Below are 20479 nucleotides of genomic sequence, written 5' to 3' on the forward strand. Positions count from 1 at the left end.
TATCCAGCCCCATCTGTCTTTATTCAGCCTCTTTAAATTATGCTGCTTTTTCTGAACCTCTGATGTGGAAACTCTTTGTTCTCGGCTTTAACATCAGATCCCATTAATAGTTTTTCTGCTAATTCAACAGAGGAAATAATTGGGCTGATAATGCTCTTCTGGTGCTTTGATGGGCGTTTTTAATCCCTAAAAGAACATCTAAATGGCGTTACACCGAATATTTACTCTGAGTGAAAGTTTGTGTTTAAGGCTAAAAAAAAAAGCCAAAATCAAACAGAATTATTATAAAATAAATAAATAAAAGCTCACAATTCAATATATCTATTTTCTACCGTAATTAAAGTAAAAAAAGAAAAGTTTAGGATGATTAAATAAGTCGTCGTTTCTTCACGGACGCCATTTTGTTACGGCACCACCAACCGGAAACGCGCCGTTCAAGTGAGCGTGCTGAAGTTGTGCATCCAAACAGAGAAAAACAAACAAACAAACAATGTTTTACTGGAAGAGGGGTGGCGGCTGCGAGCAGCTCGACAGCCTCGGTAACATGTCAAAGACCGACATACTGAGAGGAATCATCACCGAGAAGCTGAGCACCGCCGCCCGGGAGATCTTAGCGGTGGTGGAGAGGACCGTAGCCGACTATGAGGAGGAGGCTTCGGGCTTCAGACAGCAGATCGAGCGGCAGAGCAGACAGATGGAGCTCCTGCAGCCTCAGGTCAAACTGCACAGAGGAGGTCAGTGGTTACACACAGTCACTGTATCCGACTTTAATTTGAGTAAATGAACGAACATTCCTGCCAAACACACGAGTTTAAGGTAAGAAAAGTAAAGTGAAAAACATGAGAGTATTTGAGCATCATTGAGTGAAAGCAGAGCAGAAATACTGACCGGGATGTTATTCCATTGTGGCCGGAAACAAAGCGCTGGCCCCGGACCTGCAGAGCCACGAGGTGGTGGTTGTGAACGCGGATCAGGAGCAGCAGCAGCAGCTCACACAGCAGACAGCAGGTGTGTTTACCTGTTCAACCAGATGTTGTCCCTCCCCAACAGCTCAGACCCACAATCCTGGGTTCATTAAAGCTGCTTCTTATTTCTGCATGTTATGTGATTTATAGTTGAGCTGTGAAACTGATACAGTTTTATTAAAGTGTGGGTTAGAATGAATAAGATTATATGTGGAAACAGTATTTACAGTCCTGATCAGCCCTCGTTTCTTCCTGTTTCCCTCCAATGATCCTGACTTTCTGTAACCTTTAAAGTGTCCTGATCAATAGTTCTCCAGCTTTCTGAAGGAGTTTCAGAGTTTTTCTTTGGACATTTTCTGCCTTTTCCCTCATTTTCAGTGTTTTTCTTTGTTCAGCCGCTTAACTCTGAGCTATGAAGCATTCAGGCAGAAAAAAGGCTCCTAACTCAAGGGATGAACCAGTGTTGTGTCGACACAGAACAGACAACTTAGCAAAGAAGACATTTTAAACTGGATCTTTAGGCTCTTTGTTACCAGCAGCCTGTCACAAAGACACATCATTTCTTTAGCTGCATCTATGAAAAACAGCAAAGAAAACACAGTTTGACAGACAGAAAATAGGATTTCTGCAGCAACAAGGTGATTCCCAAAGAGCTATTAGCTGAAAACTTGGCATATCTCAGCATGGTGTGCAGTGTGTCCTTAAAACATTTGAGGAAACTGGAGGACAAGTGGAGGACAAAAGAAGAAGTGTCAGGCCTAAAAAACTATCTCCAGCAGATGAACAGGATCTGAAAGTGATGTCCTTAAGAAAGAGGAAAAAATCCAGCTGTGACCTGACAGGACCTGAGAGATGCATCTGGACCTTCAGCTGATCCATCTACTGTTGGCCCAAGCCTCATCAGAAATGGTCTCCATGGAAGGGTGGCTGTCAAGAAGCCGTTCTTAAGGAAGGGAAACAGGGAGAAAAGGCTGAGCTGTGCCAAATGACACAAGAAGTGGACTGAAAATCAGTGGCAACAGGTCTTATGGAGGGATGAATCCTCCTCAACATTATTGAAGCAGTGTGGGATCATCTGACAGAGAACGGAACAAAAGGCAGCCCACATCCAAAGAAGACCTTTGGGATGTCCTTCAAGAAGCCTGGAGAACTATTCCTGAAGACTCCTTAAAGAAATGACAGAAAGCTGGTCTCGGAGGGTTCAGGCTGTGTTGGAGAATAAAGGAGCTCAGACCAGAGATTCACTTTAAAGCTGCTGAGAACTGAGAAAAACTCTGTTTCTGCCTCAGATTCTGGGTTTATGTTCATGTTTGAACATGTTTTCATGTGGATATATAAAGAAACGAGGGCTGGATCAGGACTTTTGCACAGTACGATGTGTAATAACTGCTTAACAAACGTGATCTGTGGTTCTGTTGAGGTGTGGGAGACACTGAGAGTCTGGGCCTCTTCTGGTATGATGGTGACTATGATGATGAAGATGAAGCCGGGCAGCTGCTGGTTGAACCAACAACGAGTTCCAGACAGAAACGGGAAGACCTGAAGGACCCAGATTATGAAATTCCTTTGAGGTTGTAAAGTGTCCATCATAATGTGTGTGACTGCAGAGTGTGAGACGGACGGTTCTAACCTCTCTGACGCTGTTCCCCAGGTCGTTTAGTCCCAGAGTTCAGACTCACAGGAAGCGTGGGAGGCCCAGCAAAGATCTGCTCAGTGACCCACAGAACCACCTCGAGTTCAGGGTCCGGTTTCTGAAGGACTCTCAGACAGAGGTGCTCTCTAACGTTGGTATGTTTCAAACGCTGAATCGAATCAGTAAGAACCTGTGAATCAGATAAAGGGTCCGAGAGGCCCGTCTTAGCACGATTCAGTTAGCAGGATACAGTTAGCACGATTCAGTTAGCACGATTCAGTTAGCAGGATACAGTTAGCACGATTCAGTTAGCACGATTCAGTTAGCAGGATACAGTTAGCACGATTCAGTTAGCAGGATACAGTTAGCACGATTCAGTTAGCAGGATACAGTTAGCACGATTCAGTTAGCAGGATACAGTTAGCACGATTCAGTTAGCACGATTCAGTTAGCAGGATACAGTTAGCAGGATACAGTTAGCACGATTCAGTTAGCAGGATACAGTTAGCACGATTCAGTTAGCAGGATACAGTTAGCACGATTCAGTTAGCAGGATACAGTTAGCACGATTCAGTTAGCAGGATACAGTTAGCACGATTCAGTTAGCAGGATACAGTTAGCACGATTCAGTTAGCACGATTCAGTTAGCAGGATACAGTTAGCAGGATACAGTTAGCACGATTCAGTTAGCAGGATACAGTTAGCACGATTCAGTTAGCAGGATACAGTTAGCACGATTCAGTTAGCAGGATACAGTTAGCACGATTCAGTTAGCACGATTCAGTTAGCAGGATACAGTTAGCACGATTCAGTTAGCAGGATACAGTTAGCACGATTCAGTTAGCACGATTCAGTTAGCACGATACAGTTAGCAGGATTCAGTTAGCAGGATATTCAGTTAGCACGATTCAGTTAGCAGGATACAGTTAGCACGATTCAGTTAGCAGGATACAGTTAGCACGATTCAGTTAGCACGATACAGTTAGCACGATTCAGTTAGCACGATACAGTTAACACGATTCAGTTAGCACGATTCAGTTAGCAGGATATTCAGTTAGCACAATTCAGTTAGCAGGATACACTTAGCACGATTCAGTTAGCAGGATATTCAGTTAGCACGATTCAGTTAGCACGATTCAGTTAGCACGATACAGTTAGCACGATTCAGTTAGCAGGATATTCAGTTAGCACGATTCAGTTAGCACGATTCAGTTAGCAGGATACACTTAGCACGATTCAGTTAGCAGGATATTCAGTTAGCACGATTCATTTAGCACGATACAGTTAGCACGATTCAGTTAGCACGATTCAGTTAGCAGGATATTCAGTTAGCAGGATATTCAGTTAGCACGATTCAGTTAGCACGATGCAGTTAGCACGATACATTTAGCACGATTCAGTTAGCAGGATATTCATTTAGCAGGGTATTCAGTGTGCAAAAAGTTTAAGTTTCAGCAGGAAAAGCTCCAGTTTCAGCACGAATCTCAGGATTTTCCTCTTATTCTGCTCCAGTGTTTAGGAAAAGTCCGCTCCACGACCTGAGGTGTCCCGTGGGTCTGCAGGAGTCGGACTTCCTGGAGCTGCTGAGGTCCACCTTCCCTCAGCTGGCTGCCGGGGAACCCTTTGACCTCTTTATAACCGATAACAGCAGGAGGCTGCGCCCTCTGCAGGTCGCGAGTCTGACTCCAGGGGAGGTGTTCAGGACCATCAGGTCCTCGGGGAACTCGGCCCTCTACATCCGACTGAAGGTCAGCCGGCTGAGCTGTGAGAGTTTAGAGTGTTGATGAGGGCGGATGTGTGGGCCAGGCGGGGTGTTTGCTGCTTCTGTGGCTGTTTTAAAGCTTCTTTGGAACACTTTCAGACAGCCGAGGATCCTCAGAGCAGCAGCGCAGACCTTCATCCTGCAGAGGAGGATCCCACGGCCGGCGCCACTCAAACCGAAATGACCACGGGGTAAATGATAGATGATACCCTGCTGCTGGGCAGTTTCTCCATCGCTCGGGCTTCGGAGGTGTTTGAATGCTTTCTCCTCTGTCAGGTCGCCGCCTCCCGGGCATCAGAGCAGCAAGAGAAGGCGAGGCAGGCCGCGGATCGGTGAGGAGCCGTCTCACCACTTTCTGAAGATCTGCCTGCTGGAGGACTCCCAGGCAGACGTGGTCACAGAAACTGGTGAGTGGGTCGTGGGCATGTGGTGCTGAAGCTGAGTGGTGGGAGCTGCTGTTTAATCCTCTCTGTCAGCCTTAGGGAAGTCATCGGTCCAGGAACTGAAGTGTCCTCGCGCCCTGCAGGAGGCCGACTTCGTGAACCTGCTGAGGTCCACCTTCCCTCAGCTGGCTGGGGACGACAAGAAGTTTCACATGTACAAGTCTGACCGCAGCAGGAGGCTGCAGAGGCTCCGAGTGAAGAGCCTGACGCCTGAAGAGATCTACAGGAGCATGAGGTCCACGGGCATCAAAAAGACTTACCTCTACATCAAGCTGAAGGTGGGCAGCCTGGTGGTGTGTGAAGGTCTCAGGTGTGTGTGCTGGAGGACGTTTGCAGGAGGGCCTGGAAAGCTTTGAAATAGGGCCTGGAAATCTTTGCTGGAGAACCTGGAAAGCTTTGCAGGAGGGCCTGGAAAGTTTTGCAGGAGAACCTGGAAAGATTTGCAGGAGGAACTGGAAAGTTTTGCAGGAGAGCCTGGAAAGCTTTACAGGAGAACCTGGAGAGCTTTGCAGGAGGGCCTGGAAAGCTTTGAAGTAGGGCCTGGAAAGTTTTGCAGGAGAGCCTGGAAAGTTTTGCAGGAGAACCTGGAAATTTTTGCAGGAGAACCTGGAAAGCTTTGAAGGAGAACCTGGAAAGCTTTGAAATAGGGCCTGGAAAGTTTTGCAGGAGAGCCTGGAAAGCTTTACAGGAGAACCTGGAAAACTTTGCAGGAGGGCCTGGAAAGCTTTGAAGGAGAACCTGGAAAGCTTTGAAATAGGGCCTGGAAAGATTTGCAGGATAACCTGGAAATCTTTGCAGGAGGGCCTGGAAAGATTTGCAGGAGGGCCTGGAAAGCTTTGCAGGAGGGCCTGGAAAGTTTTGAAGTAGGGCCTGGAAAGCTTTGAAGTAGGGCCTGGAAAGTTTTGCAGGAGAGCCTGGAAAGTTTTGCAGGAGAACCTGGAAAACTTTGCAGGAGAGCCTGGAAAGCTTTGCAGGAGGGCCTGGAAAGCTTTGCAGGAGGGCCTGGAAAGTTTTGAAGTAGGGCCTGGAAAGCTTTGAAGTAGGGCCTGGAAAGTTTTGCAGGAGAGCCTGGAAAGTTTTGCAGGAGAACCTGGAAAACTTTGCAGGAGAGCCTGGAAAGCTTTGCAGGAGGGCCTGGAAAGCTTTGCAGGAGGGCCTGGAAAGCTTTGCAGGAGAACCTGGAAATCTTTGCAGGAGAACCTGGAAAGATTTGCAGGAGGGCCTGGAAAGCTTTGCAGGAGAACCTGGAAATCTTTGCAGGAGAACCTGGAAAGATTTGCAGGAGGGCCTGGAAAGTTTTGCAGGAGGACCTGGAAAGCTTTGCAGGATAACCTGGAAAGTTTTGCAGGAGAGCCTGGAAAGTTTTGCAGGAGAACCTGGAAAGATTTGCAGGAGAACCTGGAAAGATTTGCAGGAGAACCTGGAAAGATTTGCAGGAGGGCCTGGAAAGTTTTGCAGGAGGGCCTGGAAAGCTTTGCAGGAGGGCCTGGAAAGTTTTGCAGGAGGGCCTGGAAAGCTTTGCAGGAGGGCCTGGAAAGCTTTGCAGGAGAACCTGGAAAGCTTTGCAGGAGAACCTGGAAAGCTTTGCAGGACACGTGGAACACCTTGTTTCTCTTTTTACCACCTTGGTCCAGCCTCTGTGAAGTGGGGATGATTTTAGGAAAGTCCTGTAATGAGCTGAATTACTCTAATTAAATCAGATTTAAATACATTTCTGTCTCATTTTAGCACAAAGGTTTGATTTTTATCTAAAAGCAGCTGCTGAGGATAACAGTGCTGTTGGCTCATTTCTCCTCTCAGGGAGAGGGTGATGATGATGAGGAGGAGGAGGATGATGAAGAGGAGGAGGAGGAGAAAGGAGACTTGGTGCCGGCTAAAGACGAACCTCTGTCCTCCGACGCTGCCGCGGTGGGAAGTGAAGCTGGACTCCAGTCAAGGTAATTGGATGTAAAGCACAGATAGAGTGACTCAGATGAGCTGAAGAGCAGCAGAAACTGTCTGTTCCTCCTCTGCAGCTCCGGCGGAACCCGAGTTCTGGCCCGCGGCTCGGCGTCCAAGCAGCAGAACCTGAGCGCAGACGCTTCAGAGGTGGACTCGGGCGATGACACCGCCGGAAACAGAGCTTCAGAGAGAGACGGTGACTGGAAACCCGACCCCGACGATCAGCTGCCGAAGCAGGCCAAACGGCGAGCGCCGCGGAGCGGCGTGCTGAAGAGCGAGAGGAGGAAGACGCCCTGCAAGGTGTGCGGCGTGACCTACAGCACGCCGGGCAGTTTGATCAAACACTCCTGGAGCCACCTGGACGAGTCGCCCGCCGTCTGCGGGGTGTGTGGCGACGGTTTCCCTTCGCCGGAGGCGCTGAGGGGGCACCTGAAGACCTACCAGAAAACCCACGACTGCTCCTACTGCGGGAAGTCCTTCCTGACCGTGGTCGGCCTCAGCAACCACACCTCCCTGCACACGGGAAACAGGCCCTTCACGTGCAGCGTCTGCAGCAAAACGTTTGCCAACATGTCCGCCCTGAGCATCCACCGCTGGATCCACGTGGCCGACAGGCCGCACAAGTGCGACCTTTGTCCAAGGTCGTTCGGCTTGAACGCTCAGCTCCGAGCGCACAGGAAGAGCCACGCCGGCAGAGACCGGTACCACTGCAACATCTGCGGCAGGAGCCTCTACGACCTCAGGTCTCTGACCCGCCACAAGCTGACTCACTCGGGCGAGCGGCGCTGCGGCTGCGAGGTCTGCGGGAAGCGCTTCAAGCTCCCCAGCACGCTGAAGGCGCACCAGAAGATCCACACCGACCGAGAGCGGCCGTACCTCTGCCACATCTGCTGCAAGACCTTCATCACCAACTCCACGCTGACCGTCCACATGAAGACGCACAGCGGCGAGAGGCCCTTCGTCTGCGTCGTCTGCAGCAAAGGCTTCCTGAGCAACGGCGAGCTGAAGAAGCACCTGCGGGTCCACACCGGCGAGGCGCCGTACGGCTGCTCCGAGTGCGGCCGCTTCTTCAAACTCAAGAGCACCCTGAACAGCCACATCAGGAGCCATCTGGGCATCAAACGCTTTGCGTGTGGCGTCTGTGGGAAGGCGTGTTCTCGCCAGGAGCACCTGACGGTCCACATGAGGACGCACAACGGGGAGAGACCCTACAAGTGCTCCATGTGCGACAAAGCCTTCACCCAGAGCCACTGCCTGAAAACGCACATGAGGAGCCACCAGGCCGCAGAAAGCTCCGCCCTGGAGGCGTCGACGTCCTGAAGGAGCCGCAGGAGAACCGGAGAACCGGCGCCGGGTGGAAGTCGCTGTTTGGACTCGCTGAACTCTGTCCTGACAGCTCGGCTCGGTCCGGGTTCACCTCCATCTGTTGGACGCGAATGTCTCGCTAACATCGTCCAGTCGATGGAAGACAGCAGATGGGAATGTTTTGGTTGATCCTCTGCGAGGTTTTTCACCTCTTTGGGTTTCTCACCTCTTTGGGTTTCTTTCTCACCTCTTTGGGTTTCTTTCTCACCTCTTTGGGTTTCTCACCTCTTTGGGTTTCTCACCTCTTTGGGTTTCTTTCTCACCTCTTTGGGTTTCTCACCTCTTTGGGTTTCTTTCTCACTTCTTTGGGTTTCTTTCTCACTTCTTTGGGTTTCTCACCTCTTTGGGTTTCTTTCTCACTTCTTTGGGTTTCTTTCTCACTTCTTTGGGTTTCTTTCTCACTTCTTTGGGTTTCTTTCTCACCTCTTTGGGTTTCTCACCTCTTTGGGTTTCTTTCTCACCTCTTTGGGTTTCTCACCTCTTTGGGTTTCTTTCTCACCTCTTTGGGTTTCTCACCTCTTTGGGTTTCTTTCTCACTTCTTTGGGTTTCTTTCTCACTTCTTTGGGTTTCTTTCTCACCTCTTTGGGTTTCTTTCTCACCTCTTTGGGTTTCTTTCTCACCTCTTTGGGTTTCTTTCTCACTTCTTTGGGTTTCTTTCTCACCTCTTTGGGTTTCTTTCTCACTTCTTTGGGTTTCTTTCTCACTTCTTTGGGTTTTTCACTTCTGTGGGTTTCTTTCTCACCTCTTTGGGTTTCTTTCTCACTTCTGTGGGTTTCTTTCTCACCTCTTTGGGTTTCTTTCTCACCTCTTTGGGTTTCTTTCTCACTTCTTTGGGTTTCTTTCTCACCTCTTTGGGTTTCTTTCTCACTTCTTTGGGTTTCTTTCTCACTTCTTTGGGTTTTTCACTTCTGTGGGTTTCTTTCTCACCTCTTTGGGTTTCTTTCTCACCTCTTTGGGTTTCTTTCTCACTTCTTTGGGTTTCTTTCTCACCTCTTTGGGTTTCTTTCTCACTTCTTTGGGTTTCTTTCTCACCTCTTTGGGTTTCTTTCTCACCTCTTTGGGTTTCTTTCTCACCTCTTTGGGTTTCTTTCTCACTTCTTTGGGTTTCTTTCTCACCTCTTTGGGTTTCTTTCTCACCTCTTTGGGTTTCTTTCTCACTTCTTTGGGTTTATTTCTCACCTCTTTGGGTTTCTTTCTCACCTCTTTGGGTTTCTTTCTCACCTCTTTGGGTTTCTTTCTCACTTCTTTGGGTTTCTTTCTCACCTCTTTGGGTTTCTTTCTCACTTCTTTGGGTTTATTTCTCACCTCTTTGGGTTTCTTTCTCACCTCTTTGGGTTTCTTTCTCACTTCTTTGGGTTTCTTTCTCACCTCTTTGGGTTTCTTTCTCACTTCTTTGGGTTTCTTTCTCACTTCTTTGGGTTTCTTTCTCACTTCTTTGGGTTTTTCACTTCTGTGGGTTTCTTTCTCACCTCTTTGGGTTTCTTTCTCACTTCTTTGGGTTTCTTTCTCACTTCTTTGGGTTTCTTTCTCACCTCTTTGGGTTTCTTTCTCACCTCTTTGGGTTTCTTTCTCACCTCTTTGGGTTTCTTTCTCACCTCTTTGGGTTTCTTTCTCACTTCTTTGGGTTTCTTTCTCACTTCTTTGGGTTTATTTCTCACCTCTTTGGGTTTATTTCTCACTTCTTTGGGTTTATTTCTCACCTCTTTGGGTTTATTTCTCACCTCTTTGGGTTTCTTTCTCACCTCTTTGGGTTTCTTTCTCACTTCTTTGGGTTTCTTTCTCACTTCTTTGGGTTTATTTCTCACCTCTTTGGGTTTATTTCTCACCTCTTTGGGTTTATTTCTCACCTCTTTGGGTTTCTTTCTCACCTCTTTGGGTTTATTTCTCACCTCTTTGGGTTTCTTTCTCACTTCTTTGGGTTTATTTCTCACCTCTTTGGGTTTCTTTCTCACTTCTTTGGGTTTATTTCTCACCTCTTTGGGTTTCTTTCTCACCTCTTTGGGTTTATTTCTCACTTCTTTGGGTTTCTTTCTCACCTCTTTGGGTTTCTTTCTCACCTCTTTGGGTTTCTCTCTCACCTCTTTGGGTTTCTCGCCTCTTGGCTCCACCGGTGGAGTCCAGTGAAGGTTGGTGTTGTTCTGGGAAACTAGAGGTTTCATGTCTGGTAGCTTCGGGCCTCCAGCACCGGCTCTGGTGTGTGTTTCTGGCCCTGAAACATGAAGAAATGTTGTAGAAAGTCTACTAAAAAGAACAAAAATGTCAAAAGAAACATTCCTTAAACTATAGGTTTTACACTGTAAAAAAGGTGTTTTCAGAGATGTTCGGTTAGTTTCTTTCATGTAAATAATTCACTTTAATATCTCCCGAAAACACCTTCAATCCATTTTAAAGAGTTTAAAAAAGCTTTCATGAAAACTTCTTTCACTGAATTTGAACTCTTTGTCACATTTAGACTAACTGAAGATAAGTAAAATAAACTTTTATCTTGTTTCATGCAGAAGATTTTAAGAAAAAACATTAGTTTTTTACTAATTTTCTGTGTTTTTCAGCCCCTAAATTTGCATAATAACCAAGTTTGAAATGATAAATCTCACCAGCTTGCTGTAAAAGTGGCTGTAATTTGATGAATTTGACCCCCACGTCTGTAATATTTGGTAAATCTCAGTCATATTCAGATAATTCTCAGCAGGACACAGAATGATCCTGTTATAAATGACATTTTAAATCGTATCCCTGATGGGAACAATGGTTAAAACTGCTTTTAATGACATATTTCTCTGTGTTTAACACTCTGAAACAGAACTGCAGCCACAACCGGAACAAATCTGACTTCATCTGCATGTTGGTGATATTTCCCACGACTTTAACCCGTTAAGATAAAACACACCTGCTCATAAAATGGATTTTTCTGTTGCATCGAGGCCAAAATTCAGCCGGTAGAAACTGCACGACTCTATTGGCTGAAGTTATTTTAGTATTTGCTGTTTTGTTTGTTTTAAACAGGTAGAAACAAAGAAAATTATGCTTTTTTATTTCTTTTATGGTGCACGATCAGACTTTGTTAGATTGTTTAATGGGTAATGAACACATTTTAATGACTGATTTCAGCTAAAAGTTTCTGCATCAAAGAAACAAACTCAAAGCGTGTTGTAAATGTGTCTCTGTTTTATAATCCTGCTCCTCATGTTCAGCTTTTATATGAGTTAATATCTGTAACCGAGTGAATGTGCATCATCTTCTGTAAACATGTCTGTAAATACTTTAATCATCAGAATACACGTAAAGTGACGCATCTGGTCCTGTGAGGAGTTCTTTTTACACATCGAACCGTTTATCGGACGTTTTTCACCTTCCTGTTCCTGGATTTTATGTGTTTTTACTGGACTGAGGAGAAAAAAGCTGAAATGTGAGCTGCAGTTCCCAGAACCACCACCAGGTGGAGACATTCCCCCACAGACTGGTGAAGCTGCAGTAAACTCCACCTGATTTCAGCCTGATGATGGAGCTCCAGGTGAGTGTTATTTGAAGGTTTTACCTCCAGTTTAGTGACTTTATGTTCTGTGTGAAGTCTTGAGGATGCAGTTACTGAGGCTCTTTCTGTGTTCTGTGTCAGAAATACCACAGAAACGTGCAGCATAACACATATAAACAAATACTGGAACATATGGCGCTCATCTCAGGTGTAATAATGAGGGCACCTGTGCATGCCGGCTGGTTGTAGAACGCGAACAAAGGTAGAACTTCCTCTAAGTGGAATGCAGCCCTCGTTGTTACAGCCGTGTTTGTCCTGTTTTAAGCTCTCTTTAAGACTCTGGTTGTCGTATTCTGGCTGAAACACATTTATACACGAAGCGGCTGTTTGTTCTTCCGTTCCATCCATCCGTTCTGCCACTTGCACATCAGATGGAAACAGGGTCATCAGGGTTTCCATCATGTCTGCTGCTTCAGTGCACGTTCTTTTGCTTCTTTTGACCGGCTCTCTTCCATTTCTGCAGCCTATTTAGTCCTTTCCTGCAGCTCAGGCTTCAGAATCGGTGCAACTTTCTGCTCATCTTCATCAACCAACCGTTAATTATCGCTTAAGAGTTGAAGATGAAGAGGATTCCCATCACAGTGGAGGGGAATGTATATTATTCACACAATATTTGGTTAAAATTGGCAGTGGATTTGGATGATAAACCAACTTTAGATCCACCACAAGTTCAAATAATAACTTCATCGTCTGTGATGAAATTTAATGTAAAAATGGTATTTTTTAACATACTTTAGGCAAAAACTGTGGAGGAAAACCTAACAGAACGCGGAGTTTTGGGCATATTTTACGCTGGATTCCCGTCACATAAATATGTCGGATCCTGACACCCTCACCTGTCCTCCACTAAGCTGCTGATTGGAGGATCTTCCAGAACCACTTTAACGTAGATTCTTTAAACTTTTCCGTCTTTTTTACTGAGTGAGTTGTTTATATTTATAAAATACAAAGAAAAACACTGAAATGTTCTCCGTTTTTTACCCGTGCGTCAGATATAAGTTCATATAAAGCTCGTCCTCTTTCACCTCAGATGAGGTGGCGGTCCCCACGATTGGCTGCTCCTCTTCTTCGCTGGTTGTTAAATCGGCTGTTTCTGGGCGGCTCGAGGCTCATCTCTGCATCATCGGATGAGATTTTCCCTAAAAACGGCACAAACTTAGTGGATCGAAGCTGCTCTTTAACTTTATTTAGAGCTTTGAAGCCTTTCTGATGAATGAATTGTATGAAAAATCATAGAAGAACGGGTAAAAGGCAGTGATGGTTTACTGATGAATAAATAAAATCAGTCTTTAATAAGGTGTTTGTGATCCACAGTTCATCGGCGCAGCTCTGGGAGATATTTGAGGAAAGAGAACATCCCAGAAAAGCAGGATTGAGTGTTTTTAATCTCATACAACAGCAAAGCAGCCGGACGGTTTCTCTGCTGATCTCTGTTCACTGTGATCCAGTCTGAGGCTTCAGATTTGAACGTTTGTGACAGCCGTGCTGGCAGATCCATGGGGGGACTGACCCCTGACACCAACCCTGGCCCTGGGGGGGGTCAGAGGGCGGAGAGCAGCGAGGAGATGGAGGAGGCAGAATCTGAACAAACGCGTTTTTATGTGGACTTCAGCCTCAGTTTGGTTCTGAAATGGATTAAAATTCATAAAGTTGAATAAATTCTGGAGTTAAAATCTGCGCCAGAGATGCTGATTAAACATCATTTTCTTTCATGTGACTCGTATGTTGTTTTAAAGCAGGAACAGAAAACTGATGAATGCACCTCTGATAAGGGAAGATCCCGGATGGCTGGAGAGAATATTATTTAAATATTTTATATTTCTGAATATGAAGAAGCATCATGAAGCGGTGAAAAGGATTCAGGACCAGAGAAACGTCGTTTTACTGGTCTCAGTCACCCTTAAAGTGAAGGAAAGGAGGCATCTCAGGTGGCTGCTATTTCCAACTTCACCACTAGGTGTCAGTAATTAATAGGCTTCTTCCTTCCTTCCTTCCTTCCTTTCCATCTTTCTTTCTTTAGGTGTCAGTAATTAATAGGCTTCTTTCTTCCTTCCTTCCTTCCTTCCTTCCTTCCTTCCTTCCTTCCTTCCTTCCTTCCTTCCTTCCTTCCTTCCTTCCTTCCTTCCTTCCTTCCTTCCTTCCTTCCTTTAGGTGTCAGTAATTAATAGGCTTCTTTCTTCCTTCCTTCCTTCCTTCCTTCCTTCCTTCCTTCCTTCCTTCCTTCCTTCCTTCCTTCCTTCCTTCCTTCCTTCCTTTAGGTGTCAGTAATTAATAGGCTCCTTCCTTTCTTTCTTTCTTTCTTTCTTTCTTTCCTTCCTTCCTTCCTTTAGGTGTCAGTAATTAATAGGCTCCTTCCTTCCTTTCTTTCTTTCTTTCTTTCTTTCTTTCCTTCCTTCCTTCCTTTAGGTGTCAGTAATTAATAGGCTCCTTCCTTCCTTCCTTCCTTTCTTTCTTTCTTTCTTTCTTTCCTCCTTCCTTCCTTCCTTCCTTCCTTCCGGTGTCAGTAATTCATAGGCTGGGAATGCAGCAGCTGCTGTTTCACGTCAGCAACAGTTTAGCTGTTTGCATATTTTCTGTGAGTCTTTGGGACTGCAGAAACATCTGGAAACATCTGGAAAAGTGAAACAATGGTTCAGATCCAGCTGTTGGACTTCTTTCTTTCTTCCTTGCTTCCTTCCTTGCTTCCTTCCTTCCAACACGTTCCATCTCAGCCATGTGCAGTCGTGTCATGTTGTTAATCAGGATAACAGGAGCTGAGCAGAACCAGAGGCAAAACGCTGGCTGGGGGGGGGGTTTATAGCATCGTGGACTCGGTCAGTCGGGCTCATTCGACTCACTTCTCCAGCTTCTCACTGTGAATCATCTGTTTTTCCTCTTTTCTCAGGATGGAGATGATGTCCAGCAGAGGAGTAAGTGTTTATATTCATGATTCTTTTAAAAGTTTAACATCTAATAATGAAATAATACTTTAATATAAACTAATCCAATCCATCTTCATCCAGTTTATCTGTTTTTATTACTTTATTACTAATTCTCACCTTTATTGTCAGTATTTTCTAAACAAAACTATTAATCTAAAATTATTTTGTCTATTTTAATAATTATTTTATCTTCATGTCGAAACAACTTTTAGTTGTAAGATTTAATCTTTTAGTAGATTGAACAATATCACTATTTATAAAAATGTCTTAAAGGGTCATAAAGTTTTTATTGATTTATATTAATATTATTCTATTTCTATCAGGACTCTCTTAAAATGATAGATTTTAAATCTAAAATATATATATATATATATGTCCTGGTTTTAAAAAGTTTGACACATTTATTTTTAAAATAAATGTGTTTTTTCTTATTAAAATGTCGTATTTATATCACTGTAAACTGGGATTTGTGGATAAAAATCATTTGAATTATCATATTATATAATTATACCAACTTAGAATATGTAACTACATGCCATAATATAAAAGTATAATAGTATATAACTATGAATTATCTTTAAATTGAGTCATTTTAACATCATTATCCACATTGTAACACTTTCCATAAAGTGGAGGCAGCTTGTAAAAATGACCTGGTTCTGCAGTTGTTGTTAAATTCAGGAGAAAATGCTGAGCAGCTGTTTTTTAGAGACCACCTTTGTGTTCAAAGTCGTCTTTAAACAGCTCCGGGTCATAAATATGAGTCTTTCTACTGATTGATCTTATTCCATGTAAATCTTTTAATTTAATGATCTTGTTTCAGGCGATGAGACTCACTGAAAATCCTCCTGGAGCCAGCTGTGGTGGGTGAAAATGAATAAACTTAAAGCTGAGCTTTTAAAAGAGACATATTTTAAATGATTTGTTTCTCTGTTGCTGTTCAGGTAAACTGCAGGTGTTTGACTGGGCTCCTCCTCCGCAGTACCTCAGTGTGACCAGCGGGGGGCGACATTACGCCACCACAGCTGCTGTGAGTGTTTATCTCACCGACCGTGTTGGGACTAATGTTAAAAGATTTTAAAGCTGAGTTTAAAGCTACATTTAGGTCCAAATAAACTCAAGTTGGATTTTGATACGGTTAGTTATGTTTTTTTTATTCAAGTAAAGTTAGTTTGAAGGTGACATTATGACCTTTTATGGCAATTTAACGCAATTTTCTGAGGTCTTATTGAGATATTATTGAGATGTTTATGCTCCCAGGAGCAGGAAGAAGGGAGTTTTTCATATTATGTCACCTTTAAGTCAACATTGGTGCTAAATCCAGGACAGGGAATCTAAGTCAGTGTCCTCTGAGGTGTGTGTTGTAACTCCCCCTTCAAGCCAATATGTTCCCCTTCTAACACAATCAGTGTTAAACTTAGTTCAGTGAGGGGTTCACTGCCCTGAGGCTGGTGTGTTGACCACACTGTGGTGTCATTTTGCCCTCCAACAGCTGAAATAAAAAGGGCCTCAAACTGCTTTCTCTTCCCGTTACCATCAGGATGGATTAACTGCAGAGCTGCAGGCCGAATGAGTCCAGTTAGAGATGAATGACTTCACCACAACAACCCGAATGTTTCCACCCGTAGATGTCAAGTGTTCTGTAGGATTTTCATGAGCCACAATGAGGTCAATTTAAACGCTTTCGGTCTCATTTTCTCGCAGTCGACCGTCCATCCGCTGGTGCCCCTCCTCCTCTACAGCGACAGACACTTCCCTTTGTCCTCGTGCAGCCAGCCAATCAGCGCGCCCCCTCCCCCCGGGACACACCGTCGTCAGGCCAACAGCTCGGTGTCCAGGTGAGTTTCAAGTGAAGGAGACTGACTGTAGAAACTAAGTGAACCCCTGACCCAGCAGCCTGTAGCAGCAGCTTGAAGCAGCAGCAGTGAGAAACTAAGTGAACCCCCTGATCCAGCAGCCATGTTCTTTTTAGAGAGAAGAGGCTTTCTCCTGCAGCCCTTCCAAACAAGCCATCCTTGTTCAGTCTTTTTCTAACTGTGCTGTCATGACCTTTAACCTTTAACATGCTAACTGAGGCCTGTAGAGTCTGAGATGTAGCTCTGGGCTTTTTCACCTTGGGGTGAACTTTAACCTTTAACATGCTAACTGAGGCCTGTAGAGTCTGAGATGTAGCTCTGGGCTTTTTCACCTTGGGGTGACCTTTAACCTTTAACATGCTAACTGAGGCCTGTAGAGTCTGAGATGTAGCTCTGGGCTTTTTCACCTTGGGGTGAACTTTAACCTTTAACATGCTAACTGAGGCCTGTAGAGTCTGAGATGTAGCTCTGGGCTTTTTCACCTTGGGGTGACCTTTAACCTTTAACATGCTAACTGAGGCCTGTGGAGTCTGAGATGTAGCTCTGGGCTTTTTCACCTTGGGGTGACCTTTAACCTTTAACATGCTAACTGAGGCCTGTAGAGTCTGAGATGTAGCTCTGGGCTTCTTCACCTTGGGGTGACCTTTAACCTTTAACATGCTAACTGAGGCCTGTAGAGTCTGAGATGTAGCTCTGGGCTTCTTCACTTTGGGGTGACCTTTAACCTTTAGCATGCTAACTGAGGCCTGTAGAGTCTGAGATGTAGCTCTGGGCTTTTTCACCTTGGGGTGACCTTTAACCTTTAGCATGCTAACTGAGGCCTGTAGAGTCTGAGATGTAGCTCTGGGCTTCTTCACCTTGGGGTGAACTTGCTGGGACGTCCACTCCTGGGAAGATTGACAGCTGTCCTGAATGTTTTCCACTTGTGAATAATCTTTCTCTCTGTAGAATGATGGACTCCAGATAGTCTGGAAATGGCCTTATAACCCTTCCCAGACTGATGGGCAGCAGCAGCTGCTTCTCTGAGATCATTGCTGGTGTCTTTCCTCCTTGGCATCGTGTTAAACTGACAGAACTCCTGCTTTCATAGAGCTGCTCACACTGACTGAGGATCAGTTAATCAGAGCATTTAGCAGCTGGCTGCTTCTTAGCCTCTTAGTTCCTGTGGGAGCAGTGAGGGTTCACTTAGTTTTTCCCACACTGCTTCTGGGTTTTGTTTCACTATAATGACTGTTTTATTAAACAGATTATCAGGATGAACCCTTTTCTTCCCTCCATGCTCAGGCAGCCGGTGAAGAAGCCTCTGAACGCCTTCATGCTCTACATGAAGGAGATGAGACACAAGGTGCTGCAGGAGGGACGGGAGAAGGAGAGCGCCGCCATCAACCGCATCCTGGGACGCCGGGTGAGACCTCACGATGACATCACAGCATGTCGATGTTTGGAGGCTAAAAAAATTACCAAGATGCCAAAAACATCGTTTGCTTCAGTCGTGCCTCGAGGAAATGTTCGGATTCAGTGACATTTGTATCCATTAATGCCCTTTTTCTCTCTGTTCCCCTTTTTCTCTCACTGTTTCCCTTTTTCTCTCACCATTGCCCTTTTTCTCTCACCGTTTCCCTTTTTCTCTCACGGTTTCCCTTTTTCTCTCACGGTTGCCCTTTTTCTCTCACCGTTGCCCTTTTTCTCTCACCGTTTCCCTTTTTCTCTCACCGTTTCCCTTTTTCTCTCACCGTTTCCCTTTTTCTCTCACCGTTTCCCTTTTTCTCTCACGGTTTCCCTTTTTCTCTCACCGTTTCCCTTTTTCTCTCACCGTTTCCCTTTTTCTCTCACGGTTGCCCTTTTTCTCTCACCGTTTCCCTTTTTCTCTCACCGTTTCCCTTTTTCTCTCACCGTTTCCCTTTTTCTCTCACCGTTGCCCTTTTTCTCTCACCGTTGCCCTTCTTCTCTCGCCGTTGCCCTTCTTCTCTCGCCGTTTCCCTTTTTCTCTCGCCGTTGCCCTTTTTCTCTCGCCGTTGCCCTTTTTCTCTCGCCGTTGCCCTTCTTCTCTCACCGTTGCCCTTCTTCTCTCGCCGTTTCCCTTTTTCTCTCACCGTTGCCCTTCTTCTCTCACCGTTGCCCTTCTTCTCTCACCGTTTCCCTTTTTCTCTCACCGTTTCCCTTTTTCTCTCACCGTTGCCCTTCTTCTCTCGCCGTTTCCCTTTTTCTCTCACCGTTGCCCTTCTTCTCTCACCGTTGCCCTTCTTCTCTCGCCGTTTCCCTTTTTCTCTCACCGTTGCCCTTTTTCTCTCACCGTTTCCCTTTTTCTCTCACGGTTCCCTTCTTCTCTCACCGTTTCCCTTTTTCTCTCACCGTTTCCCTTTTTCTCTCACCGTTTCCCTTTTTCTCTCACCGTTTCCCTTTTTCTCTCACCGTTTCCCTTTTTCTCTCACCGTTTCCCTTTTTCTCTCACCGTTCCCCTTTTTCTCTCACCGTTGCCCTTCTTCTCTCACCGTTTCCCTTTTTCTCTCACGTTTCCCTTCTTCTCTCACCGTTTCCCTTTTTCTCTCACCGTTTCCCTTTTTCTCTCACCGTTCCCCTTTTTCTCTCACCGTTTCCCTTTTTCTCTCACCGTTTCCCTTTTTCTCTCACCGTTCCCCTTTTTCTCTCTGTTTCCCTTTTTCTCTCACCGTTTCCCTTTTTCTCTCACCGTTCCCCTTTTTCTCTCTGTTTCCCTTTTTCTCTCACGTTCCCCTTTTTCTCTCACGTTTCCCTTTTTCTCTCACCGTTTCCCTTTTTCTCTCACGTTTCCCTTTTTCTCTCACCGTTTCCTCTGTTTCCCTCCTCAGTGGCACGCTCTGTCTCGCTCTGAACAGTCCAAATATTACGATCTGGCCCAGAAGGAGCGGCTGCTCCACATGCAGCTCTACCCGGGATGGTCTGCCAGGGACAACTACGTATGTACCCTGAATGCATCACATATTCTGTGAGCGCGAGGCAGAAAGCTTCAGCTGCTTCTTCCATTTGCAGGGGAAGAAGAAGAAGAAGCAGCAGAGCCAGCAACGCTCAGGAAGCTGCTCCAGGTCTGCTTTTTCATTCTTTTCCTGTTGTAACAGTCAGTTTTAGTTGGAATGATGTCCTTTTCGTGTTCTTATCGTTTCTCTTACTGGGAGATTAAAGGTGGGTAATAATTTTAATGATGAACCCGGAGGTCCGTGTCCACCTCATGGATCACAGCTCGGGCCTCCACACAAACCTGCTGTTTGTCTTAAATCGGTTCTGGATGGTCTTTTCCCTGAAAGTTCAGAGTCTGTCGGTACATTTTTCTGCTCCTCAGAACCTGAATTATTAAACTGAACATAACAGGAAGCGTTGAGGTGTTTCCCTTTTATTCAAACCGGGTCAGAACGGCGACAGCAGGAACTAAACGTAGACGAGCTCTGCGACATCACGTTGATGTCGTCCTCATCATGTTTCTAAGTGTAGCTCGTTGACACGTTAATGTCTGAACGATGGAACAGTTCAGAGAATGCGTTCGATGACTCAGAGCTGAGCTGTCGGTCCGGGATCGGACCGCCCAGGACGCTGTCACTTTAAAAACTGCTCAGCCTTCGATCATGTGTGGAAACATCTGGACTAACAGAATATGATGGCTTTCCACAGCTGGACTCTCACAGCTGGATGAGGCCTCTGATGGACAGAAGACGTGAGAACCTGGTTGGCGTGCTCCCGGTCCCGTAACCTCCATGAACCCTGATGTAAACGCTCCCTGTAGCTGCTTCGTGTGGACCAGCCTGTCCTGGTTTGACCCTGTGAGGTCTTCAGATCATTTTATTAAAGCAAAACCTTCTTTAAGCTCAATGGAACAAAGTTAAATATGATTTTCTGGATGCCGTTATGTGGTTTGTAATGGTTCTTCTACACCTTCTACATCTTTTTGCACATATCCATTTATTTTTGCAAAGCTAACTTGACATACAGAAAACCAAATTAAACTTAACTGTGTTTCCAGCCCAAGGAACTGAAAATTCAGAGTTTATAGAATAAATGTCCAGATCAAGACTAAAACTAGATTAAAAAC

At 45.4% G+C, this 20479-nt stretch overlaps 1 protein-coding gene across 1 annotated transcript; it reads left to right on the top strand.

Annotated features, from left to right (window-relative positions):
* Positions 1 to 490: 490 nt before the first annotated feature.
* LOC140281496 (uncharacterized) lies at positions 491 to 8154 on the top strand. Its single transcript, XM_072375925.1, has 10 exons — positions 491 to 734; positions 922 to 1008; positions 2386 to 2536; positions 2617 to 2753; positions 4111 to 4346; positions 4460 to 4551; positions 4637 to 4767; positions 4837 to 5081; positions 6604 to 6740; positions 6819 to 8154. The coding sequence occupies exons 1-10, from the start codon at positions 491 to 493 to the stop codon at positions 8062 to 8064; spliced, it is 2706 nt and encodes a 901-aa protein (XP_072232026.1). The 3' UTR covers positions 8065 to 8154.
* The last annotated feature ends 12325 nt before the right edge of the window (positions 8155 to 20479 follow it).

Source organism: Leuresthes tenuis, unplaced genomic scaffold (assembly GCF_036924035.1).
Source record: "Leuresthes tenuis unplaced genomic scaffold, fLeuTen1.0.hap1 SCAF_22, whole genome shotgun sequence".
Classification (NCBI taxonomy): domain Eukaryota; kingdom Metazoa; phylum Chordata; class Actinopteri; order Atheriniformes; family Atherinopsidae; genus Leuresthes; species Leuresthes tenuis.